This window comes from Microtus pennsylvanicus, chromosome 3 (genome assembly GCF_037038515.1).
Source record: "Microtus pennsylvanicus isolate mMicPen1 chromosome 3, mMicPen1.hap1, whole genome shotgun sequence".
NCBI lineage: Eukaryota > Metazoa > Chordata > Mammalia > Rodentia > Cricetidae > Microtus > Microtus pennsylvanicus.
In genome coordinates this window covers 13146308-13173974 of record NC_134581.1, presented here as the reverse complement: position 1 = coordinate 13173974, position 27667 = coordinate 13146308, and the positions used below count along the sequence as shown (strand labels likewise).

The window sequence follows — 27667 nt, the reverse complement described above, 5'->3', positions numbered from 1 at the left end:
AGGCTTATTCTCTAGGTCCCCCGAGACCACAGACATGAGGCTGTTCATCCCCGCCTTGCTGTTTCTTGAGGCCCTTGGTGAGTATAGGTACCTGGGGATGTCACCTGCTGGGAAGGTGGGCATCCCATCCCTGCCTCTGCCTGTAGGCACCGTGAATGCATACCTAACGGTTTGAACACACGAGTTTTTGGGCACGGTCCTGCTTGCCCTTGTCTAGATGGGGGACAGGAACCTACTCCACTGGTTCAGGGCGGGGTTATGCTTGGGGCTGCTCGGAGCTCCCCAGAGAATCCCTAGGGATGCTGTCCCTTTGTGTCCTTCCAGAACTTTCAGTACCAAATGTACTGCTCTGTTTAGGGAGGAATATAAGACTCAGAGAGGATGAACTCTTTTCTTAAGACACACAGGGACCTGAGTTTAGATTCTAGCTTCTGCAAGGACGTGCAACTGTGGCAAGACATGGCCATTCTCACCCTCGATTTCTTCATTTTAAAAATGATGCGGCCTGAGGGGGGCAGACTCAGACCTGTTTCAGGGAGTACTTGGGTGCTGTAGCAGTATCCAATCCATCAGGATATGCCTGGCTACTGAGGAAATGATGCCTCCTTTGGGAACGCTGGCTGCTGAGAGCATGTTCAGCTGCAGTCCGGGACTACAGAGGGCTGGGAGGGAGAGTGTTCCGTATTCAGCACCAGTATTTATGGGGTGGGGAGCTTGACATAGCACGGAGTCTTTTATTCACCCTGGTTACACCGCTCAGGAGCAGGAAGGACTCCTCACATTGGCTTCTTGCCTTCCTTGTGCCACTCCTTGGCTCCTTTGGTTCCCTTCTTTTTTTGGCTCTTTTCATGTCCAGAGTTCATCCATTACCCAGCTATACCAGCTCCCTATTTCTGCCCCTCTCTGTCCTCAGCGCTGTCCCCTTATTGCATAGGGACCATCCTCTGGCCACACCTTCCCGGCTCAGTCACTTAGGCAGCAGTCTGCTCTGTCCCTCCGCAGGCAGCACTCCCATCTCCATCCTCCCCTGCGAGTCTCAGGGTCACTGCTTCCAGAGGAGGCTTCTTTGTACCAGCGCTGGGGACCTCCCTCCCCCATGGTCTGGCCCTCCACCCTCTCTTAGCCCTGCTGCTAAGAGCCCTGTGTCTAACCCAGGGATCTTAGACAGGCAGGCTAGCCCAGTGGTCAGCAGTGCTGGTGCCCAACTGCCTGGGTTCAAATTCTACTTAGCTGGAAAGCCTTATCACTTGATAAAGCTACACAATGCCCGAGAGTGTGAGAGTGTTGACAGAAAGCATTCTGAGGGGTGGATGAGGGGACTCGTTGGGTAAAGGTGCTTGCCACCAAGACTGAAGACCTAAATTCTAATCCCAGAACTCACACAGCAGAACTACTAATTTACTTTCTATCTTAAATTTATTCTTTCTGATCAAGTGTGGCGGCATGCACTTTTGATTCCAGCACTGGGGAGGCAGAGGCAGGTCTCTGTGAGTTCAAGGCCAGCCTGGTCTACAGAGTGAGTTCCAGGACAGCCAAGGCTACATAGAGAAACCCTGTCTCAACAAAAGGCCTATCTGACTTTTCCCATTAATGGAGTCATTCAATATTTTGTCTTGTATGTGACATCCCTCACCTAGAATAGATGAGGCTCACTCATGTTATAACATATATGTACTTCTTTCCATTTTATAGCTGAATAATATCCCATTGAATGGATGTGCAACATTTTGTTCAGCCATTCACTAGTGCTGGAATTTGGGTAGTCACACAATTTAAAAAATTTTTTTGATGCTCTAGATAAATAATGCCACTATAAATATCAATGCTAAGTATTTATGTAAACATGTGGTTTGTTTTTGTTTGTTTTGGTTTTTTGAAACAGGGTTTCTCTGTGTAACAGCTCTGGCTGTCCTGATACTCTCCTTGTAGACCAGGTCGACCTCAAAATTACAGAGATCTGGCAGCCTCTGCTGGGATTAAAGGCACGCACCACCACGGCATGGTGGAAATTTATGTTCTCATTTCTATGTGCAATTGCCAACTTGTTTCCCAAAGTGGCTACATTATTTTTCAGTCTCAGCAATGCATGGAGTTTTCCATGTTTGCAACGTTAAGATCTAGTTTGCACATAAGTAAAACGAGCTATAATCCCCTCCCTGCTTCCCTGCCAGGCTCATCTAGGACAAAGCAGGTAGAAGTCAATAAAAACAGTTTTCGGACTGGACCACCTTTTGGCGGGTAGGAAACATGTTAGCCATAAGAAGGAAACTAATCTAGGGACCCGTCACCTGTAACTTGTTCAATCTCAGCTTCTAGCCGGGACAGAGTTCCCTGTGGCTCCGCAGCTTAGCTTAACTAGAGAAGAGTGGCTGAACGAGATCATGTAACATGGAGGAAGGAGGGCAGTGGCCATGGGCAGTCTACAGAACTCCACCGGACAGCGAGGAGGTCTCCTCCACGGCCGTTGCTGGACTCCTAACTCCTTCCTCTCTTCCCCCAGGACTCTGTCTGGCTAGGAAGACGACTGTTAGATGGTGTGCCGTGTCACAAACCGAGGCACAAAAGTGTTCCAGGTGGCAGAAGGCCATGAAAGAAGTGGGTGGCCAGCCACTCAGCTGTGTCAAGAGATCCTCCACCCAGCGGTGCATCCAGGCCATTGTGGTAAGTTAATACCCCAACTCGAATAAAGAAAAGCAAGGGAGAACAGCGGAGTCCAATTGGAAAGCCTCATCTCTTCCTTCTGCTTTATTTTCTATCATTTGGGAGCAGTCCTCTTCATTCACAGGAACTGGTGTCTCTTGCTGGTGAAAGACAGACTGACATTGAGAGACCCCCTAAGGGCAACCTGGGGTCTTATTTCACATTGTTCACAAGAACAAAGCAGAGGCAGTCGTATCTGATGGATGTGTCATGTCTTTAAAGCCCTGAGAAATAAGGCAGACTTGGGCATAAGTGCCATATCCCAACTGTTGGGCAGGGATGGCCAGGATTCTAGACAGTATCAAGATACACTTCCGCCTTCCAGTACCCGTGTAAAAGCTGGATGTAGTGGCTTTCACACGTGGTCACAGCATCCAGGAAGTAGAGTTAGGAGGGCCTCCAGAGTCTAGACAAATGGTTGACCTCCAGGTTTGTCTCCAAGAGTAAGGTGGAGAGAGATGGAAGGCAGCTGAAGTCAAACTCTGGCCTCCGCATGTTCATGCCCTCTCATGTGTGAGCTCAGACACTGCATACATCCCCAAGACTGAAAATAGACCTGGAGTCAAAACAGGTGATAGAGTGTGTAGACCAAACAACTTGAAATATAAATGGTTGTGACAACATGACCAAAGATGACTGGAGTGGAAGCAGACAGGCACATGTAGAGGGCACACACAACTTCAGGAGTCAGAGCCCAGGGGATGCTTACTCCGCACAGCAAATGACCTCTGACCTGTGCCATCCTCTTCGAGGTAGGACATGTGGACATAAGGAAAACTAACTCACTCTGGAGCTCTGAAATACTATTTGCAGAGTTTGACTGCTTTTCTCCTGAAGTATGTCTGGTCCATTGTCTTTCTCTTTTCTTGTTCTTCTTGTTCTGCTTCCCCCTCCTCCCCTTACTCCTCCTCTCCTCCTCCTCCTTTTCTTTCTTCTTCTTTCCTCCTCCTCCTCCTCCTTTTCTTTCTTCTTCTTTCATTTTCCTCCTCCTCCTCCTCCTCCTTCTTTGTTTTTTTGAGACAGGGTTTCTCTGTGTAGCCGTGGCTGTCCTGTAACTTGCTTTGTAGACCAGGCTGTCCTCAAACTCAGAGGTCCACCTCCCTCTCCCTCCCGAGGGCTGGAATTACAGGAATGTGCCTCCACTATATGGTGTCTGGTCCATTTCCTTTCAGACAAACAAAGCCGATGCTATGACTCTCGATGGTGGTTCGATGTTTGATGCAGGAACGGCCCCCTACAAACTGCGCCCTATTGCAGCAGAAATTTATGGGACCAAAACTCGTGAGTTCTTCCTAGGGATTCTTAAACCTGGTGGCCGTGGACGAGGCTCTGTGGAGTCAGAATGGATGAGCACAAAGAGGCTGACCATACACTTGGTCATCATACACTTGGGAGCTGAGTCTCTGGACTCTGGATGAAGACAGATCCTCCTCATGCATGTGTCTCCTTCCTAAGGGGCTTGGGTGGGGTGGGATCTCCCATCCAGACTAAGCCCTGTCCATTTTCTCTGTTCCTTTGCAGAACCCCGGACTCACTACTATGCTGTAGCAGTTGTGAAGAAAAGCAGTAACTTTCGTCTGAACCAACTGAGAGGCCTGAGGTCCTGCCACACAGGCCTTGGCAGGAGCGCTGGGTGGAATATCCCCATAGGGACCCTTCGTCCATTCCTGAATTGGGAGGGGCCACCTGCATCCCTTGAAGAAGGTAAAGTGGTCTGGGGGATCCTGGGTGGTCTCAGGTGGGAGTTGCTATTCTCATTGTAGGCCCAGGCCACTTTGGCATAGGTGGGCATCTGGGATGAGTCCAAGGTTGGACAGAGATTGGCTAATCAACTAGAAACAGGGGCCACCACACCAATAGCTCTGGGAGATGCCAATGAGTATTCTCCGGGCAAAGATGCATGGCTGGGTTCCCAAGACCACAGTACTGTCCTGTCCTGCAGGATGGAGGAAAGGGAGTCTGTCTGTGGGGGACAGGGCTGCAGTGTCTGGGACTGGCTCACCCTCTGGTCTACTTCTCTGTGTTTGACAGCGGTGTCCAAGTTCTTCTCAGAGAGCTGTATTCCCGGTGCCAACAAGGATCGCTTTCCCAACCTGTGTAGCTTGTGTACAGGAACAGGAGGAGCCAGATGCGCCTCTTCCCCAGAAGAACCGTACTCTGGTTATGCAGGCGCCTTCAAGTGAGTGGTAGCATCTCTTTTCCCCAGTGGTCCATGGCCATGCAGCCTCAGGGCAGGGTGCCATTTCCCTTGGTCCCCATTAGTGCACAGCCTGCTGGCGATGGAAATGTGGTTCTTCTACAGCTGTGCAGACTGAGAATCTGAGTCCTAAGAAGTGGCTGGCCTCTCTACCGTATGTTCTCCATCCCTTAGAGGCCCAACAAGGCCCCAAATTCTATACCACTTTGATGGAAGCCAACCTGGCAATGACTACTTCTGACTGCCTCCTATTGTCCTAGGTTAGCTACCTTCTGCTCCCTCCCATCTGACCGGGGCAGCTACTGTGACCGGGCCATTTTGTTCAACTCAAGTCTCTCTTTAGAGTGGGAGAGTGTGACCTCTGGATGACTTACTCTTCCACCCTCTTCTACCTTTGCCAAGACTCAGTGCCTCCTCCCCAGGCTGCTCCCGGCCCTCACGCACTTTTGTCCAGTGACTTCCCTACCTCCTTGCTGGCCTAAGCACATTTGCACACTCGGTCTGGAGAGAAAGAGCCACGTGGCCAGTGACACGGCAGGGGACACCAAGTCTCTAACTGCTTCCATCTTGCTTCCCAGGTGTCTGAGAGACAACGCTGGGGATGTGGCTTTTACCAGGGGAAGCACCGTATTAGGTAAGGGCAAGGGAGAAGCTGTGGGTGCAGCCCCCACTATCATGTCCGTTCATCGTCATTCTGATGTGCAGGTCGCCAGAGTCCTCAGTTTCCAGCCACACTGTTATCAAGTTGCCTACAGGGTCCAGCTCTTATTTTAAGTTTTTCTTTAAAAAAAAAAAAACCCAAAAATTAATTTTTATTTTATGTGCATGGGTGTTTTGCCTGCATTATGTCTGTTCACCATATGAATGCCTGGTGCCTTAAGAGGCCAGAAGAAGGTGTCAGAGCTGGAGTTGCAGATGCTTGGGAGCCAGTGTGGGTGCTGGGAATCGAACCCAGATCCTGTAGAAGAGCAACCAGTGCTCCTAACTGCTGAGTCACCTCTCCAGCCCCCACCTCACACTCTTGAAATCTGTCCTGCCTGCTCCCATTCTCTTTCCTCTCATAGACACTCCTACCAAAGAGCTTGTCCTATCTCCTCTAAGATGGACGTGACTTTAGAAAGTGAACTTCATTGGCTTGTGTCTCTGGATTCTAAGTTCATACATGTTTTACTGAATGCTAGAAGCTACACTGCCCCAAAGTCTTCCACTCAGCATTGAGGGTCAGAGATTGATCCATGGTTTTCTATATGGGCAATTCAGTGGCTCTGACAATAGTGGATGATCTGTGGAGCACTTCCGCCATTCACCTCTCTACCACTCTAAAGACGACAGCCAGCGGCGCTGTCCTCCTTCCTACCACACGCTGCCATTGTGCTGTCGGGGGGGTATCCATTATGAACATGATTGCTAGGTATAGACAGGCAGAAAGCAGTGTTGTGCCCAGGATGACTCCAGACAGGTCATCACAGTCCTAGGACCCTAAGGGATAGGCCTCCACAATCCCAGGATCTCCAGAGAAGTGTAGCACAGTGGTGCATGCCTTTAACCCCAGCACTCAGAAGGCACAGTGATGGGAATTGTTTTGTCAAACTTCTTTATAAAAATAGCACTTCCACTTAGATGGGGATTGCATAGAATTTAAATTGACCCGTGAAAAAATTAACTTACCTATAATGTTAAGTTGAATAGTCTATGACAATAATGTGGCTTCTGCCTTCTTGATTTTTTTTCTCTTTTTTAAAAATAAGGCCGAACGTAGCACAGCCTGCTGGCCTTGAATTCCAAACATAGCTGAAGATAATCTTGAATTCCTGCGCCAAATGCTGGTATTACAGGCACGCGTCACAATGCCAGGCTTACACACGCTTTCAAAGTATCATTGGACAGGCTGTGCTTTTTTTCTTACTATGGAGCTTGTTCGATATAAATTAGTTGCTAAAGTACCCAATTCTATATTTGTGTTCTGTTATTATTAAAAATTATTGAGTGTTATAGGTCGACCCTGTGGCATCTTGAACTTTCTTTTAGTTTTTTCACTGTCCTGTTGATTTTATAAGCCTCTCTCTCTCCCTCTCTCTCTCCCCACTCTTTCTTTCCCTCCCTCCCTCCCATTGAGCTACATCCCCAGAAGCTATCGTTTTCTTCTTTTTACTTAAACCAAAAAAGTATTTATTTGTGTGTATGTGTGTACATGTGTGTAGTACACATGCACACGTGTGTGCGGGCCAAGTCCAGAGGAGGACTTCATAAACCTGCTCTCTTTTGAGCAGGTGTCTGAGACAGGTTCATGCCCTGAACCTTAAGCTTGCCTTTCTGAGTAGTCTGGGTGGCCAGCGAGCTTCAGGGATCGTTTGTCTCTGCCTCTGAGTTTATAAGTGTGCACCCCCACCACCCTTTATAAAAACAAGTTTTGAGGGTTTGCACTCGTGTTGCTGGCACGTTAGTGACTGAGCCATCTCCTCAGGCCCAGATTTTTGCCACTGTTATTCTTCTGGAGATGTTGGTGAGGTAGCTTCCCTTGGCATCCACCCTCCCCCATCACCTTCTCTTCTGTTTTATGGGATGTAGCTCAGGCTGGCCTCAAACTTGTTATATTGATAAGGCTGGCCTTGAACTCCCGATCTACCTCTCAAGTACTGGGATTGTGTGTGTGTGTGTGTGTGTGTGTGTGTGTGTGTATACCATGACAACTGACTTATAACGCCTGTCTCCTTGTAATGACCTTTTTGTCAGAGGCTGTGGGGACCTTGACAGAACTTGATCTGCCTCCTTGAATCACAGAAGCAGCTGCTTTAGGGTTGAGTTTAGCACGCTCGAGTACTTTCTGGAGACTCTCTCTACTTTTCTCAGTATCCAGGACCAATTCAGTCTTTTTTGATTCAGTTTTGTCAACTCTGTGATCAGAATTCTGTTGGGGAGAAGGGGAGCCACAGCTCATGGTCAAGGCCAAAGGTTAGCTCATCTTTCCCCTTCTCCCTTCCTGCCAGAGGAACTACCAGATAAAGCCGAAAGGGACCAGTACAAGCTGCTCTGCCCAGACAACACCTGGAAGTCTGTGGAGGAGTATAAGGAGTGCCACCTGGCCCAAGTCCCTTCTCACGCTGTTGTGGCCCGAAGTGTGAGGGGCAAGGAAGACGCCATCTGGGAACTTCTCAGCCAGGCACAGGTACACCCACCTACAGTCCCCGAGGCCTGATTAAGTTTGGGGTGTGTGTGTGTGTGTGTGTGTCTCCCCTTGCCTAACTTCTGCAGCAGAGAGAGCTTAAGGACTGTGGGCGCTGACCCTCCTCTGGATAGCAGAAACTTTGGAACTTTTTCTAGTATCAGCTCCTGGCAGGCTCTCTTTGGCTCCAGCAGAAGCAGGGGACAAGGCGATATTCTTTGGTCCCCAAGGACCTCGAGACAAAGCAGTTTTCCAGGGAGTAAGCTATAGATGAGCTTGTGTCTCTGCAATGGGAAGAGGCCTTGCGAGAGAGGATGTCACCTCCTGCTCCATTAGAATTATCCCCAAGTCCCGGGTAGTCATTCCCCAGTTCGTTTCTGGCCATAATTCTACTTTTCCGCCAACAGGACAAGTTTGGAAAGGACAAAACATCAGAGTTCAAGCTCTTTGCCTCCCTAGCGGGACAGAAGGAGAAGGACCTGCTCTTCAAAGACTCAGCCATTGGGTTCTCAAGGGTTCCCCCGAAGGTAGATGTTGGCCTCTACCTGACCTACAACTATATCACATCCATCCAGAACTTGCATAGAAGTAAGTAAACCCCAGGCAGGAACCCAAGGGTGCACTGGGCAGGCAGGAAACTGGGTGAGCTCTGCTCTGGGGTGGTCTCTGCACCTCTGGTGGGAGCACCACATATCCATGTGTCTTCTGTCAATCAAGTCAAGGTCATTGTGAGAAGTGTCTCCAAAAAATGTCCCGGACACCAGATTAGTGTTTCCATATTCCTCTGTGTGTGACAGGATCCCAGGCCCTCTTATTGAGTGAGAAACAGAGACAAAAGACAAGAAAACCGGGACCTGGGGGGTTACTCCAGAGGCTAGGTGGAGCACCCCTTGTGTGCCGGGATTTGAACTTGCCCGGAGAGATTACAGTTGGCTGAGTGAACTTGTCTATGTTCTTCCTACTCTTGGGGACTTAGAGAGGTAGTCTGAGGGAACCAGGAGGCTACGCTGTGGTACGTGATAGTGACTAGGGCCTTGTGGTCAGGGCTGAGTCCTCTAAGCCAGCTGTTGGGGTATACACTAGTTTCCATGTCACGGGGCTTTTATTTCAAGGAACCAGAACATTAGGTACATGGTTACACTAAGGCCTGATGGATGGACTAGAAGTCAGGGAAGCCCGCCAATGAACAGGTGAGGAACACAGAAAACCTTAGTTAAGGCCTGAAGCCGTTTGGGAGCTGTGATGCAGAGAAGGGAAGGATGATTGGGTCCCACACAGATCTTCTGAGGCAGAAGATCTAGGCAGGAACCTGATCCCCAGGGAGGACAGAGTGGGAATGAGGCAGAGCCTAAGTGTCTCTCACCATCGTCCCTCCCCACAGAGGAGAAGGACTTGGCCGCCACACGTGCCCGGGTCACGTGGTGTGCGGTGGGCAGCGAGGAGAAGCGCAAGTGTGACGAGTGGAACGGAGCGAGCAATGGCAGGGTGACCTGCACCTCGTTCCCCACCACGGAAGACTGCATTACCGCAATCATGGTAGGGAGCCTGGGTCACGTGTGGTGCGGGCAGAGGGCTTCTTGGCGCAGGCCATGGGCGTCTGCTTACAGTGAGGTTGGTCACCCAAGACGCCACTGTAAAGGAGGAGAGCCCAGAGCGGGTGGGCTTGGGGCCACGCTAGCACATGAGCTCATGAAGGAGCGAGCACCTTCAAGGTCTGAAAAGCAGCTTGTGGAATTTCCACCCTTTTCATTAAAAGAACAATTTAGGGCTATTGGGGTAATTTAGAAAATATGGAAGATTTACTTCTCTCTCTCTCTTATACACACACACACACACCCCACTTGAATGTAGTTTCAGAGATATCTACAACAAGAGTTTTGAAATTCCTCATTCCAGTTTTCTTTTTATGTGCAGCTTAGAGCAATTCTGGATTGTATGGGTTATATACTTTGATCCATTTTAAAAATAAACAGTATATATATATATATATACACATATATATGTATATATATGTGTGTGTGTGTGTGTATTTTTAAGACAGGGTTTCTCTGTGTAACAGTCCTGGCTGTCCTGGAACTCACTTTGTAGACCAGGCTAGCCTCGAACTCACAGAGATCCACCTGTCTCTGCCTCCTGAGTGTTAGGATTAAAGGTGTGTGCCACTACCGCCCGGCAGGAAACATTTTTTAATATTTATTTTACTTGTTGTGTACCTGTGAGTGAAAGAGTGTATTATGGGAGTCACACGCATGCAGTGGCCTCAGAGGCCAGAAGAGGGCATCGAGTCCCCTGGAACTAGAGTTAGAGACAGCTGAGGGCTGCCGTGTTGCTGCTCCAACTGTACTCAGGCCTCTGGAAGAGCAATGGGACCTTTAACTGCTGAGCCAATCTCCAGCCCCCTCAATTATTTTTAATGTAATTGTAAAGAGATGGTGACTGGAGAAAGTAGCTTTGCAACCTTGACGATCTGATTCATTCTAGCCACGCATCGAGTTGACGAGCCAGCTTCTGGGTACCACTCTGCTGTGCTAATAGGCAGATGTTAGCGGAGAGCAGTTGTTCTCATGGTGTCTAGTCAGGTAAAGGAACAGTTCTGTCCAGAAGACAGAGAGTGAGGGTCTCAGCTGTGTGGGTGACCTGCTCTGTCTGTACAGAAAGGAGATGCCGATGCCATGAGCTTGGATGGAGGTTACATCTACATTGCGGGCAAGTGTGGTTTAGTTCCTGTGCTGTCAGAGAACCAGAGTAAGTGGAGCTGATGTCCTTTCTCGGTCATTGCATATGAGGCTGACATGGGAGTCACGAGGTGGGACCCCACTCACTAGATCTCGGAGAAGATGGGTGAGAGAAGCAGGAGAAAGAATAAACAAAAGGGGCCACCCTGTCCCCCCAAACTGACAGATCATGGGTGGTTTACTTCTCGATCAAAACAAACATTTTTGGGGATGGTGAAACGAGTCATCAGATAAACACACTTCCTACCTGAGTTCAACACACCGGACCCACATGGTGGAAGGGATCGATTCCCATCAACTGTGCTCTGACCACCGCACATGCCATGTGGACACACACACACACATATACACACACACAAAAGAAATAAATATGACTTAAACTTTTTTTCATAGAACAACACAGAAAAATATACAAGTAAACAACTCAGTGACATTTTACAAATTGCACCCATTTACTGGCCTCAGGAGTCACCTGGTGCCCTGCTGTCACCACAGTCCCTAAGAGCACTAACTCCTGATTTCCAAAGACAAAAATCACCTCACCTCTCTTTTAATTAAGGGAGGAAGAACTGCACGTTTAATGTCTGCTGTGTCTTGCTCAGGATTGTTTTTGTGATATTCACTCACACAAATGTGTGGCTGTAAATTATTCAGTCTCATGGTTGTATAATATTCTCCTGTATGACTCTGCCATAGTTCTTCACCATTGCCTGGGGATGGCATGTGGGTGTTATTACTAATACCACTGCTATGGTCAGCCATGTCCTTGTCTATGATGGGAATGTCTAGTTCCCCCGGCATTGAAATGCCACGTCATTCTCTTTGAATTTGGTCTTGTTTTGTGGGGATTTAAATGTTTATGGTTTTCAGTAACTCTGGGTATTCAATGATGTTCCGATTGTCTTTGTTCTTCAGAATCCGCCAAAAGCAATGGCTCTGACTGTGTGGACAGACCAGCGGAAGGTGAGTCGGGTGAGGAAGAGGCAGGAGGATTCTAACCACCAAAAGAGGCTGGCCATTATTGACAGATACAGATAATTCACAGGGGAATAATTATAATTAATGTTTCTATGGACCTTCATGCACGGTGGAGAAACTTCCATGTGGTCACTCAGTGCAGGGTGATGTGGAAAGAGAAACGTCACTCCCCCCTTCTGTATGTTTGAGGAGACAGTGGCCTGGAGAATTCCCTAGTGCCTGGGATCTCACTCTTAGCTAGAGACAATGCTGGTGCCGATCCTGGCCTTGAACCGGAATGCCCAGCATCAGCAAGTCCAGGCTGTGTGCTCTAGACCCAGCTGCTTGTAGAGTCAGAGCTTGCTAAGTTTTGGAGACTTGGCTCTTGCTCTCGTAGGGGATGATACATTTGACAGCAGAACTCAATCCTGTTAATGTCCTCACCATTCTGGGTTGGTTGTACTCAGCTCTGGGTGGTCCTTGTGCGCATGCCCCAGCATTCATGCAGCAGCTGATCTAGTGGTCATCGCTGCTCTTGCCTGATGCAGCTGCAGACGGCAATTTGTGCATTGTTGAGGCCACTCTCATTGGTCAGTGTCTGTGCCCACAGGTAAAGGCTTATAACTCAGCAACTTATGTGGCTGGTTGGGGACAGTCCCCTGTAATCACTTTTTTTTTCTGTAACTTCTTCTTCTTCCTCCTCCTCCTCCTCCTCCTCCTCTTCTTCTTTTCTGTGACAGGGTTTTTCTGTAGCTTTGGAGCCTTCGTGGAACTAGCTCGTATAGACCAGGTTGGCCTCGAACTCACAGAGATCTGCCTGCCTCTGCCTCCCGCGTACTGGGAGTAAAGGTGTATGCCACCACCACCACCTGGTCCTGTAATCACTTCTTAAGATCAATTTTTTATACTATTTTATTTCACAGCTCAGATCACTCTCCTTGTCATAGAACAATTTCTCTCTCTTCTCTACTCTTCCCTTCCCCCCCCCTCACACACATACACACACACACACACACACACACAATGGTCAAAGATCAATGTACTCTCCACTCATTTGCACCCTGGAGGTTAAGATGTCCTCTGTTACTGTTGTACAGGGTACTTTGCTGTAGCAGCAGTTAGAAAGGAAGATACTGGCTTCAGCTGGAGCTCTGTGAGAGGCAAGAAGTCCTGCCACACCGCTGTGGACAGGACCGCGGGCTGGAACATCCCTGTTGGCCTGCTCGTCAACCAGACCAGATCCTGCAGATTTGGTGAGGATGTGGGAGGGTCTCCCAAGAGGGTGGGAGAGTGGAGGCTGTGGAGCCTCAGGGAAGGAAGAGGGTAGGAGGTTTGCTGCTTGGCTGTGGCTTGCTGGTCTATTTTAGAATAATTGGGTTCTCCTGTGGTTACTTCCTGGCGCCCTGGAGGCACAGGCTGCTTGCTACAGAACACTTCCTAGTTTCCCCAATGTCACCCCACCCCTATGGAGATCCAGATCTCAATATCAACTTGCTTCCCCTGGATACGGCTCGGAGTACTTCCTAGTGTCTCCTAAATTCCTCTCAGAGCCCAACCTATCTATCCAGTGCCCACTTTGATCAGCATAAACCATGTCCTTCCTGCTGCAGGCTTGGTGATGCCAGGACACATGGCATCTCTTGGGCGTGAGCCCTGTTGTATTAGGATTAGGTCTTAGGTGCTGGTTGGGGCATATTTGGGGCGCATGGTTGCTGTTCTTGCCAATCACCACGGTGCCTCCCGAGTCATGGGACAGTTGCTGCTGTGAGGTATGCAGCTCAGCTTTTCAGAGCCTGACATACCGTGACTCTTCCAGCAGCGTAGGCTTCGGGAGTCTGACAGCAGGATCCTTGCTCAGGGGATAGGACTTTGTGTCACCTCTAGTTCCCCTTGTCTTGGGTTAGATCACACAGTGGGTACATTTAGGTCTAGCTACAAGGAACAGAAACCCTCCACATGCCAGAGGCTTATGCAAGAAGGGTGGCTTATTTCTCTCTCACAGAAGAGAAGTTCAGGAGAGTGTTGTCTGCAGTTAGCACAGTGACAGCATGGTGTGGGGACCTGGGTCCTAAATACTCAGTTTCTCTTTTGGATGTGGCTAGTTCAACACGTTTTTACCATGTGCAAGCAGAGTGAAGAAAAGAGAGGGAGAGGGGACAATGGTGTGTGCCACGCCCGCCATGTGTGTGCATGCATACGGATGCCAGGGAAGAACCTTGGGTGTCATGTTCACGAACAAGGTCTCACCAATTAGGCTAGACTGGCTAGCTAGCCTGTCGTAGGCAGCCTCCTGGCACCAACCCTAGGCTTGGAATCATGAGTGCACGCTGCCACACCCGGCTTCTTTTGGTTCTGGCGTTGAATTCAGGTCCTCACGCTTGGATGGCAAGCTCTTTAAGGACTGAACTTTCTCCCCAGCCCACCCACCCCCAACAGCATGATTATTGTTTATTAAGCCTCTGTAGTACATTTATCGATTAGAACAATGCCGTAGATGAAGAACATCATTATGAATGACCACTTTTAATTTAAAAAATTAAAATATGAGCTGGGCGGTGGTGGCATACGTCTTTAATCCCAGCACTCGGGAGGCAGAGGCAGGTGGATCTCTGTGAGTTCGAGGCCAGCCTGGTCTAGAAGAGCTAGTTCCAGGACAGGAACCAAAAAGAGCTACAGAGAAACCCTGTCTTGAAAATCAAAAAAAAAAAATTAAAATATGTTCAACCTTCTGAGTTAGCAGCTAGCTGAACTGTTAATAATCTGATCTATCTTTTTGTAATCATAAGTCTGGTAAGATAGCTTGAGTTTTCTAACGCAGGTAAAAATGCAATATAACAGTCATTTCCAAATGTAATAGTGTATATAAAAAATCCATGCCTTTTAAGAATGTTTCCAGAGAGTTGGCACCTGGCACTCTTGAGCATGTCATTATACCATGGGTGTACCCAGCCACAGGGTGTACCAGCCACAGGGTTGTACCAGTCACAGGGGTGTACCAGTCACAGGGGTGTACCCAGCCACAGGGTGTACCGGTCACAGGGGTGTACCAGTCACAGGGTGTACTCAGCCACAGGGGTTACCCAGCCACAGGGTGTACCAGCCACAGGGTGTACCAGCCACAGGGGTGTACCAGTCACAGGTGTGTACCAGCCACAGGGGTTACCCAGCCACAGGGTGTACCAGCCACAGGGGTTACCCAGCCACAGGGTGTACCAGTCACAGGGGTGTACCAGCCACAGGGGTGTACCAGTCACAGGGGTGTACCGGCCACAGGGGTGTACCAGTCAGAGGGGTGTACCAGTCACAGGGGTGTACTGGTCACAGGGGTGTACCAATCAGAGGGGTGTACCAGTCAGAGGGGTGTACCAGCTACAGGGGTGTACCAGCCGCAGGGGTGTACCAGTCACAGGGGTGTACCAGTCAGAGGGGTGTACCAGCCACAGGGGTGTACCAGTCAGAGGGGTGTACCAGCCACAGGGGTGTACCACAGGGGTGTACCAGCCGCAGGGGTGTACCAGTCAGAGGGGTGTACCAGCCACAGGGGTGTACCACAGGGGTGTACCAGTCAGAGGGGTGTACCAGCCGCAGGGGTGTACCAGACGCAGGGGTGTACCAGTCAGAGGGGTGTACCAGCCGCAGGGGTGTACCACAGGGGTGTACCAGACGCAGGGGTGTACCAGACGCAGGGGTGTACCAGTCAGAGGGGTGTACCAGCCGCAGGGGTGTACCAGCCGCAGGGGTGTACCAGACGCAGGGGTGTACCAGACGCAGGGGTGTACCAGCCGCAGGGGTGTACCAGCCGCCGGGGTGTACCAGCCGCAGGGGTGTACCAGACGCAGGGGTGTACCAGACGCAGGGGTGTACTCAGCTTCAGGGGCGTACCAGCCGCAGGGATGTACCAGGCATAGGGGTGTACCAGTCACAGGGGTGTACTGAGCCACAGGCCACCTTCTTTCTATTGAGAAGCCAGACATACAGGGAGAAGGCAGGGTCTCTATTTCTGATTTAGAAGTACAAATAAGAAGTCAGATGTGGACCAGGTGCACAGTAGGTGGCCTCCGCTGCAGAGAACCCTCAGGCCATTATGCACCTCAGCAGAGTTCCCACTACAAGACTGTGACGACAGGGCCCTCTGTGTGACTGTCCCGAGCACCAGGACCATCCTGTCCCTGTGGGTCTGTGGTTGGTGGTGGAATATTGTTCTGTGATGATGAGTGTCCTCCTCTCCTGTCCACATAATGAGCTGAAACCAAGATAGGCCACTCGCTGGGTAAAGACCTTATGTTGACGCTGGCCAAAAGCACTAAGGTACCCCCTTCCTTCTGCCCAGATGAATTCTTCAGCCAAAGCTGCGCCCCTGGGGCTGACCCCAGATCCAATCTCTGTGCCCTGTGTGTTGGTGACGAGAAGGGTGAGAATAAGTGTGCCCCCAACAGCAAAGAGAGATACCATGGCTACAACGGGGCTTTAAGGTGAGTGAGTCTGGGACAGAGGCCACCAGCATCAGGCCTCAGCCCTCATCCTCGGCGCATGCCTCTGTGGCTCTAGGGCTTGGGTGTGGCCTGTCTTAGACAAGCCAAGAGCCAAGTGGGCAGCAGGAGCCAGAGCCTGCTATGACACCAGCATCCCGGAGCATGGAGGTTAGACGAGGACCGCAGGGGTTCAGCTTAACCGTCCAGCCGGCAACCCACGTGGGGCCTCGATGTTCTCAAGAGACATTTAGTTATCCCCCTCCCCCACTCGGGTCATCATCTTATGTTTTCACTTTCTTCTTGACTTTGGCCTTCAAGGGGCTGGAGAGATCGCTTGCTGCTCTTGCGGAAGAAATGAGTTCAGTTCAAGGACCCCTAACAGCTCCAAGGATCTAATGCCCTTTTCTGGCCTCCATGGGTACACACACACACACACACACACACACACACACACACACACACACACCCCTCACACACTTTAGCCAGGCAGTGGTGGTACATGCCTTTAATCCCAGGACTCAGGAGGCAGAAGCAAGTGAATCTCTGTAGGTTCAAAGCCAGCCTGGTCTACAGAGTGAGTTCCAGGACAGCCAGAGCTGTTACACAGAGAAACCATGTCTTGGAAAACAAAACAAAACAAAAAAAAGGGAAAAAAATTAAAAACAAAACAATAAAAAATTTAAATAGGTCTTTTTTTTTTTAAGAAAGGACAAGGAGAAAGCCCTTTTACAGTGTTATTTTCCAATAGTAATATTAAAAATTAGCTTTCAGATTTTGTTCATTTTAAGTGCTGTATGGGTCAGAACAACTGTGCAGCTCACATGTACTGGGGTGCTGTTCTCACGGCTCTGCGTAGTGTGTGGTGTGGATGTGGAGGCTCCTTCCCCATCCCTTATTTCTTCGCCAAGAGTATGCTTTACCACTAGATGGTGACACAGGTCCTCAGATGACAACGGTCAAACTGGACTTTGAGCCTTTAAATATAAATTTGATCATTTTGCTCCCAGAAAACAGTGACATCTTTACTATATGTGGGTGATTTGTAAGCTTTCATTTTTTTTAAAGAAAGATTTACTTAGTTTTACGTGCCTTAGTATTTTGCCTGTTTGTGTGTCTATGCGAATGTTGGATCTTCTGTAACTGGAGTTATAGACAGTTGTGAGCTGCTATGTGGTTGCTGGGAATTGAGCCTGGGTTCTCTGGAAGAGCAGACAGTACCCTTAACCTCGAGCCATATCTCCAGCCAAACACTGATTTTTTTTAAGTGTACAAAAAAATGTCCTCAAGGATTCACAAATAGAAAAGCTACAGTAAGATTGCACCTAGAAATACTAAGTAGATAAGTTTGATGCGAACCCGAGGGCGTCCTGTGACCCATTTTCCTCGGACTTGAAGCATGATATTGATATCATTCCTCTGAAAATACCTGCACATCGGTGCTCCTGTTTATGCTAAAAGACACTGCTTTGTCTTCTTCCCTGTTAAATCCAGAATCTAGACTGGGGATATATAACAAAATAATCCAAAGCTAGAGCCAGGAGTCTTGTTTTCTCTAAGATTCATTTAGGCTAGCAAAGGGCAGGTTGGGTTTCATCACGGCATCTTCAGACACACATGGCGTTATATTCTGGTTGTTCCCCTGCACTCTGGCCAATTGCTCCTCTTTCTTCCCCAGCTCGTTCCATCTTTTCTTCCCTACTACATGTGTTACTTTACTCTCTCTCTTTCCCAGCTTCTCTAAGATATCTCCCTTCCAGGGATGGGGAGATGGCTCAGCAGTTAAGAGTCCTGACTGCTCTTGCAGAGGACCTAGGATTGATTCTTAGCATCCACAGGGTGGCTCACAGTCTTCTCTGGCCTTGACAGGGCACCAAGCAGTCATGTGGCATACAGACATTAAAGCAAACAATCATACACATAAAATAAAAATAAATGTCTTTTTTTTAAAAAAAAAAATCTCTTTCTTCTCATGGTCATTATTCTGGTTATACACACACACACACACACACACACACACACACACACACACTTTTACATTCAGGCTCTACATCTGAGAGAAAACATGTACTATTTGTCTTTCTGGGTCTGGTTTATTAACATGATAATCTCCAGTTTCATCCGCAAACATAATGATTTCCTTTTTCTTTAAGCTTCCACTGTGAATATGTAGCACGTTTTCTTTACCCTTCATCTGTTGGCTGTCGTCTTGGCTGCTTCCGTTTCGTGGCTATTGAATAGAGCATCTATAATCATGGCTATGCAAATATCTCTGTCCTTTGTGTATATACTCAGGTGGGTGCAGCTGGGCCAGATGACAGCTTTAGTTTCAGGGCTGTAAAAAACGTCCGTAGTGGCTGCACAGGTTTTATGCCTGCATTCGTAACCAGCCTACAAATACTACTGGTTCTTAACGTGTAGCTTTCAAGTATTTTTTTTTTATGACTTCCTGCTATGGTATAAACCTTGCCTCTCCCACTGCCTCCCGTCTGTCCTTCTACTGCCTCAGCCCCAAACTTTGCCTGTCTTGACACCTGGATTTGTCTTATCGATGTTTGTATTGTTTTGACTACTCCAGCACTGTTTTCATATTTAATATGTGGCGCGAGGGTGTATGTCCCTTGCCAGGCATGGAGGTGCCTAGGAGTTGATCTCACATCACCAGACTTTTGAGGCCAAAGATTTTTATCCACTGAGCCATTTCCTCAGCCCATGTTTTTATCCCAAATGCTCTGAAATTTTATTTCTCTATGCAAATCCTCTCTACTTTATTAAATTGGGCAGTTGGTGGGCATTTCACTAAATTATTCGGTCTTGGAAAACAATTATTTTGTTGACAATGTCTATTCTCTTTTCTCTAACTTCTCTTGAAACCTTGTTTTTTAAGCCACGGACTCTGCGGATCACCATCTGATCTCCTACAGTTCCTTAGCTAGTCTTTTACTTCCAGTTTTGGCAAAATTTGCTTGGTTTTATATTTTAATCTTATCTCATCTTAAAGCATGTTTGTGGTGAGGACTATTCATTTCTTTTTAAATGCATTTATTTATTTTATATTTATTTTGCCTACATGTATGTCTGCACACTACCTATATGTCTGGTGCCCTCAGAGTCAAAAAAAGGGAGTCAGATCCCCTGGAACTGGAATTATGGATTATTATGAGCTGCCATGTAGATGCTGGGAATAGAACCCGGGTCCTCTGCAAGAGCAGCCGATGCTTTTAACCACTGAATCATCTCTTCAGCCCCTAATTTTTTTTTTAATTTTTTAAAAAAAATTTTGGTTTCTTGGACAGGATTTCTCTCTGCCACCGTCCTGGCTGTCCGGGAACTCTCTTTTGTAGACTAGGCTGGCCTTGAACTCACTGAGATATGCCTGTCTCTAGACCCCATTTTTTACTTCCTTTGTATATCTCTTTGTATTACAACTATTTCTGTTTTGAAACTTTCTTTGTTTGCTTTATGAATGTTTCATTTCTTGATATCTTTAATGATATTAAGTAAGTGTAGTTTGTAAAAAAAAAATCCTCTCCCTTATACTGTCTCTGAATCTTGGGGGTATTCTTTTGGTATAACCTTCTATGTTCTCCCTTCAAACATCTGATGGCTTCAGCCTGTTTCCCCACATTTGAGAGTAAGGGGTGTGGGCGATTCTTAGTTCTCTACCAGTCTTCCAGTCTTAGTGGCACTGGGCCTCATGGTAGGGCTCCTGGTTTCGTGAGTACCAGAGTCTATGGATATTTTCTTGACTTCATCGATTCTCCTGCTTCTTGGGAAGGATAGTCCTAATATCAGCCTGGGGGAGCACAGGCACTGACTTCATCTTCTAGAACATAGACTTTTCAGTTTATTTTTTTTAATGCATGTTGATAGGGGATGTTGAGATAAAGGTCTTACTCTGTAGCACAGGCTTTCTTCAAACTCACAGCAGTCCTCTTGCCTCAGCTTCCAGAGTGCTGGGATGATAGCCATGAGGCGTGAGCCCTTGCCCAGCTCACCTTCTGCTTCTGCCTTCCCCTGGGTTTGTTGCCCTATTCTGCAGTGTTGTCGAGGTTCAGCCTTCCTAATGGGACTGCTGCTTGAGACGTGAGGGCACCTGTGTGAAGTTTTACCCAGTCACCCTGTCTCAGCTGCTTGAGACGTGAGGGCACCTGTGTGAAGTTTTACCCAGTCACTCTGTTCTCAGCTGCTTTCCAATTGCCGAGTCTGGAGTCCTGTGGTGCATGTCAACTTTCCTCTGAGCTGCTACCGTCCCACCTTATGCCACAGCTTTGTCCCTTCAGTTAGGCCAATACCGCTTGGCCATCGTCTTTCCAGATTCCAAAGCTGGTCATTGTTTCTCTTTTATAAGCATTGTTTCCCTGGCATTTTAGAAGGAGAGAAGTTGCACAGATGCTTGCAGATGCCATCTTAAATTTTAAATTCCTGGAAATAGTTCCAACTTTTGCATGTTTACTTCCATGGTTTAGTTTTGGGAATGTGTGCCACAAATATTTATGAAAATTCTAATGGTTTCTCTCTTGTGGTATATTTATTTTGGGAACTATTTTAGGTGCCTGGCTGAGAAGGCAGGAAATGTTGCATTTTTGAAGGACTCCACTGTCTTGCAGAACACTGATGGTATGTGAGAACGTTTCACTTCCTCTTTTAAAGCAGTCTTTAGCACCATAGCACACCCTCATCTTCGGGTTTGTGTTTGAGCAGGTAACACAACTCTTTTCAGACTTTTGACTAGAAGGATTCTATTTATTTATTTATTTATATTTATTTTTTTATTCATTCATTTGAGACAGGGTCTTGGGTTTTTGTTTTTGCTTTTTGGAGTTTTGTTTGTTTGTTTTTTGAGACAGGGTTTCCCTGTGTAGCTTTGGAGCCTATCCTGGAACTCACTCTGTAGACCAGGCTGGCCTTGAATTCACAGAGATCTGCCTGCCTCTTCTTTCCAAGTGCTGGGATAGGGTCTCATTTTATAGCTCAACCTGGAACTTACTATGTACCTCACATGAACCTTGAACTTATGGAAGTCTTTCTGTCTTGGCAAGTTGAGTTCTGGGAATTATAGGCATGAACTGGTGAATTCTAAAGTCTCTAGCATAGTAGGCAGCATGGGAACATCTGTGATGTCACAGGGATTTTGAAGCAATTCACACACACATATACAGATATGTACACATTCATGGACATATGCACACACACACATACACACATATACACATTCACACAGACATGCATTTATATGTCTACATATACAAATTCACACACATACACATTCACAGACATACACACATACACACATTCACACAGACATATTCACACACACCACCAGCTGTAGCTGGTAGCACCTGTGAAGAAATTCACACTCTGTCTATACTTGATGAAACAAGCACAGATAGTAATAGCAAGTGAATATATGTAGATCAAATTTCCTTTTGAAAAAAAGTAAATAGAGGCCTTCCTTCAGCTTGGTCAGAAATTCCTTGAGAGTCAGTGAGTTAAAATCTACAGGAACATGTAGGTTATGAAGGATAGTGTGCCAGCCACCATTTGAACAAGAACCTCCCCTTTTGTCTCTAGATTAGGAAAGCAAAACTAGGTATTCAACTCTTGCCTGCCATTTGGTACTTCTCCTCAGCCTCCCACCTCTGCCTCTGCAGGCAACTTGCTGATTTGTTCAGTAAGCTGTCAATCCTACCTCTTCTTTTTTTCCTTCTTCCGGACTGTTGTTTCTGGGTGAGCATGCTTGGGTTAGGAAACCCCTGAGTCCAAAATTATCAGTATTAAGTAGAGGAAATCCCAGAGGACTCCAGAGTACTCCAGGAGGATGGCGAGGTGTTTCCCAAGGAAGGAGAGTCAAGTGCAAGCTTGGTTGATGAGCCTGCGAGCCTGCGTGTGCACACTCAGGCACGCCTGCACCTACACCTGGAATTTAAGGCAGCCTGCGTGATATTCAGGGATCAGACTGATGTGGAGGTTCTCGGGTACTTAATAGCTATATTTATTGGAATTAAGTAAACACACTCAATGAACTCATGGAGTTCCCTATTTTTTCCATGTTGTACTGAAATGAGAGGGAAAAGTTTATCTTTATTTGAAAGTCCGAGTTTGGAAATGCTTTTGAATTGGAAACTGTTTCAAGATTGACATATCTACCGTGTGGGAAATCCTGCACTTGACCTCATGTGCTGAGTCACAGCCTGATTGCAGTCACTCTGGAAACCCTGTGCAATATCACCTTCAGGTGACCTCTGTAATTTGCACGTGAAACATAATGGAATTTTTGCATTGCCACCTCCATGGTATTTCATCGTGTATAAGCAAATGTTCTAAAATTTGAACAAATTCCAAAGCAAAAGTATTTCTAGTCCTAAACATTTGGAATAAAGGATACTCAACATGTTTTCTTTTTTGGAACCTACTAGAAAATATATGGCTAGATAGCATTCTTTTGTAAAAGGAGGGGCTGGGAAGATTTATGTCAGTGGGTAAAGTGCAAGTCGTGCAAGCGTTAGGACCTGAGTTCAGATCCCCAGTGACCACGTAAGAAGGCAGATGAGGATCCTATGCCTCCAGTCCCAGCTCTGAGTCTAGCTCAATCAATGAGCTCTGAGTTCAGCTCAAGACTGTACCTCACAAAATGAGTGAAGAAGTGATTGAGGAAGATAGCCAGGTATCAACCTCTCACCTCCACACATACCTTCGCAGGCAAGCACACCTGCACATATGTGTATACACACATACAACACACATACATACACACAAAACACACACAGACACAAATACTTAAAAGATGATTTAAAAGATTGATTGAGATACAACTTGAATATTGAACATCCACCCATTGTCTGTGTACAATTTAGTAGGGTCTGGCACATTCAGAGTGATAAACGACCAATATGGTCCCACTCCATAATACTCATTTGAACAACGTAAAGAACCCCTTGCCCTTGTTGGCAGACCACCATCTTTGCTATTTTAATATCTGCTTCCTGTCAATATGACTTTGCCTGTTCTCATAAATGCAATCACTTGTGGCCTTTTGTAGCTGGTTTCTTTCAACCGAGCATCTTGATTTTGAGTGTCAGCCATGTTACCGCAAGTATGAGCTTTACTCCCTTTGTTACTGAATAAGATCTTTTACGTGGCTGGACGGTGATGCTTGTCATATCTGTAGCCAAATAGCTTGTGCAGGATCAAGCTTCGTTTCGTCTCCTGCGGCTCATCACAGCCTATGTATGACTTTCAAAGGAGTCATACCGATACAGAAAGGATGCCTTGACCAAGCAGCTAGCTGTGGCTAATGACGCCTCTGTCTCACCAGGAAAGGGCACTGAAGAGTGGGCTAGGAACTTGAGGCTGGAGGACTTTGAGCTGCTGTGTCTTGATGACAGCCGGAAGCCGGTGGCTGAGGCTAAGGACTGCCACCTGGCCATAGCCCCAAATCATGCTGTGATATCTCGGACAGACAAGGTGCAAGTCCTTCAGCAGGTGCTGTTTGACCAACAGGTAAGGGCCACCAGGGTCCCCGAGCAAGTCCTTCACTGCATGAGCTCCTATAGGAGGTGTTCATTCATTCAAGCCTTTCTTTCTAGCCCCTCTGCTTGATTCACGGGGATAGCATTTGCTCCACGCTGGGAGTATTTCCAGAGGATCAGTTAGGCTCTTTGGTCCTGGACGTGAACTGGTGTCATGGTCCAGAGGAAATTCTGCCCTTTCCTCTCTGCTCTTTCCTTTCCTGACTTATATTAGCGAGCAGGCCAAACAGGCAATGCTTACAACAAAGTCCATAGAGCAGCAATCCCAGAGATCACTCCACGTGTGGGAGACACAAGGTCCTCGTACTTACAGATAAGCACCAGGAAACCAGGAATGTTAATCACGCATTGTCCTTCAAGAAGATGTATAAGATGTATAAGAGAGCTGGGAACTGATGCGGTTAACCGCCTGGTGACTTCTGTGCTATCTGCATGGCCAGGCCACACTGACCCCAGACTCTCCGGTTTATCTCAGTCAATCTATTGCACTTTCCTCCCTGAGACACTTATCAGGAGCATTGTGTGCCTTGAGTCAACTCCCCCAGTTAATCTGTAAGCCGATCTTTATGGAAGATGTCATTTGTATTTTACAAGAGTTTTGATGCAATCAAGTCTTAAGCTTCGTTGTATTGTATACATGGGACGGAGTTGATTAACACCAGGAAACATTTTCCAAATTGCACTATGCTTAAGTACGCCTAATTGTACGCCTGGAGTTAACTACTCCATGTCAGATTTGCGAAGTTTGATCAACACTGGCTATGAGTCATGTTGAACCGGACTTCCTTATTGCTTTCCCATGGATTGATACTCTGCTGGCCGTGGTAATTGTAGGGACCCCCCGCACCCATGGATTTAGAACTGATTGTGTTCTGGGGTGCCCTGTCCTAGTCTCTGGTTTTCCTATTACAACATGCTGGACCTGGGTATGCCTTTTGAGCCCAACAGTCCTGGGCATGGAGAAAGGACTGTTGCTAAGAGGGGCTGAGTATCCTGCAATGACCCAGCTCCTAGAAGCATGGGAGTTTTCCCTCTCCTGTTGCCCCTCTGGACAGCTGGAATGATAGAATGTTCTAGATGACCAGCTTTTGGGGCAGATCTCAAAAAATCATCATCTGACCTCTGATCACCAGCAAGATGTTCTACAGGAAGCAAGAACAGATTTAGCAGGAGGAGAGATGTGGAAGGCAAGGTCGGAAGTGAGGCAAAGCCTGGGCCTTGGCCAGAGTGGGCGAGCTTCCAGGAGCAAGGTTTGGGCAGAGTCGTGCAGGTCAGGGAAAGGAACACTGCCGCCTTTCTGCTCTGCTCCTTCCCGGGATGAGAACCCTTGACTTTCCCATCTTCTCTTTTGACTACTCATGGACTGTTGGTTCTTTTGACACAGAATCAGTTTGGAAGAACTGGATCGAGGTGCCCAGGGGAGTTTTGCCTGTTCCAGTCTAAAACCAAAAATCTTCTGTTCAATGACAACACTGAGTGTTTGGCCAAGCTCCATGGCAAAACAACGTATGACAAGTACCTGGGACAGGAGTATGTTGTAGCCACCGCTAATCTGAAGCAGTGCTCAAGCTCCCGTGAGTGGATTCTAGATGGAATTACTGAGGAAGCAACCTGGCAGAATGTAGCGGACTTTCTTTTGGGCCGCCAAATCGCTCCTAAATCATGATATGGAGACTTCTTATTAGATACGAATGTTCCACCTTAAATTATGCTTGTCTCGTTAGCTCTTATAACTTATTTTAACCTGTTTCTCTTCACCTATACTTCTCCTCAGAGTTTTTAAACCTTTCTTTCATTCTGTATGTCTTCCTTTTTCTACTTCTGTATCTGGATGGCTGGTGACTGCCTGGCTGCCTGACCCCAGTCATCTCCCATTCTTTCCTTCTTCTCTTCTCTTCTCTTCTCTTCTCTTCTCTTCTCTTCTCTTCTCTTCTCTTCTCTTCTCTTCTCTTCTCTTCTCTTCTCTTCTCTCTCTCTCTCTCTCTCTCTCTCTCTCTCTCTCTCTCTCTCTCTCTCTCATCTAGATTCCTCCTCCTACTTATTCTCTCTCCCCATCAGCCCCAATTATCCCTCAACTGTCTAGCTATTGGCCATTTAGCTTTTTATTAGACCACTCAGATGCCTTAGGCAGGTAAGGTAAAACAGCAACACATCTTTGCCTAGTTAAATGAATGCAGTATAAACAAGTGTAATGCACCTTTACATAGTTAAAATAATATTCTGCAGTATAAACAAATGTATTAGCACATCTTTACATAGTTCAAGTAATATTCCACAACAGGAAAAGGTCAAAGTTCAGAGGCCAAAATACATGTAGAAATACAAATTCCTTAAAAACTTAAAATGTAGAGCCAAAACGATGGTTTAGGGGTAAGAGTACCCACCGCTCTTCCAGGTGACTTGGGTTCAGTTCTAAGCACCTGTCCATGTGGCAGCTCACAATGTGTGCAATTCCAGTTCCGGGGGATTTAACACCCTCTTCTGGCCTTTGAAGGGAACCAGGCATGCATGGGGTGCTCAGACATACATGATGCACACAAAACACCAATACACATAACAAAATTAATTCAAATATAGGAAGGTGTATAATTTAATTCTTGAACACCATTTGGAAGAGCGCCAAGAGATGTAGCCCAGTTAGTAGCGTATTTGCTTATCACGTATGAAGCCCTGGGTTCAATCTCTAACGTAGTATAAACTTGTTGTGGTGCACAACTGTAATCCCAATACTTAAAAAGTAGAGGCAGGAGGATCAAATGCTCAAAATCATCCTTTGCTAAATATGGAGATTGAAAACAGTCTGAGGTACCTGAAACCCTAACCCTATCTCAAAAAAAGATTTCAAATAAGTATACATTCACACACACACACACACTCAGATCATTGAAGGACTTTCAGAAGTGATCCTCAAGTTTCAGCATGCACTGACTCCCTGTGCACAGTGGCCTTGTGAATCCCTATATCTGGTCTCCCACTCAGAGGCAGAGGCCTGGCAGATGTTGTGGTCCAGGGGTAGGAACGGGCCCAGAATCTCTTTGTTAGCTGTTCTAAACTTAGGATGATTTTTGTCCCCAAAGGAGACATTTGGCCTTTCCTAGAAGCATTTTTGATGACTGCAGTTTTGTATGTACTGCTGGTACCTGACAGTAAAGCTGGGTAGTTAGCAAACAATGCACAGGATCCCCCATCCTACAAAAAGGTTTATCAGGTTCCCCATGCTGATTGCACAGAGATGAGGAGCCAAGTTCTGTATTGATTGGCTTCTTGGGCTACTGTATTGCAGGTTGACCTAGGGATAAACCATGTGAACAGGTAGCACTGGTGTAGAGGCCACGTGCCCAAGGACAGAGCTGCTTCCCATGCTGCCCCTAGCTCATGGCACAGTGACTCACCCAAGGCAGATGCTCAGCCACTGTTTGCAGATGAAGGATGAGCAAATAGATCGCTCTTCACTGTGCACATTTTAGAAGTCAGAGGACCATGAGTGTCTTGTGGACCTGAGAGGTGTGAGTTGATTCACTTAGAGGTGGAGTCAAGTGGCCCCCAGGTCAGAGCAGGAGGCCATAGTTGCTAGAAGAGGCCGCAGAGAACACATGGGGGGATGAGGCAAGCCCTGATTCACAATGGTGGGGCAGGGCTGGGATAGTGTTTTCAAGACCTCTTTGATTTATAGATTTGAGGGAAAAAAAATCTGTTCCTGAATGTCCTGCTTTCTGTGTCCCACAGCACTCCTGGAAGCCTGCGCTTTCCTTACCCAGTGAAAACACCAAGCCAATGGCCAAGCCTTCCCAGGGAGCCTCAGCCCAGATCCATGGCATCTTGGGGCCTTGCAGAAAGGGGCGTTCCCTGATCATCTCTTCTTATAACTCTCTGCTGTCACTTTAGGTAGAAATAAAATGAGAAATTGTGTTGGC

At 47.3% G+C, this 27667-nt stretch overlaps 1 protein-coding gene across 3 annotated transcripts; it reads left to right on the top strand.

Annotated features, from left to right (window-relative positions):
* Ltf (lactotransferrin) lies at nt 1–27667 on the top strand. Of its 3 annotated transcripts, XM_075967693.1 has the most exons (17): nt 7–77; nt 2501–2661; nt 3873–3981; nt 4222–4404; nt 4732–4879; nt 5476–5531; nt 7885–8063; nt 8468–8648; nt 9442–9596; nt 10715–10805; nt 11711–11758; nt 12850–13005; nt 16083–16224; nt 20774–20841; nt 23540–23724; nt 25138–25327; nt 27480–27667. In XM_075967693.1, exons 1-17 carry the CDS (start codon nt 35–37, stop codon nt 27512–27514), a joined length of 2130 nt encoding a protein of 709 aa, XP_075823808.1. In that variant the 5' UTR covers nt 7–34; the 3' UTR covers nt 27515–27667. The 3 variants fall into 3 exon arrangements, with proteins under 3 accessions (XP_075823809.1, XP_075823808.1, XP_075823811.1); XM_075967694.1 differs by lacking the exon at nt 3873–3981 and having other exon boundaries at nt 1–77; XM_075967696.1 differs by lacking the exons at nt 16083–16224; nt 20774–20841.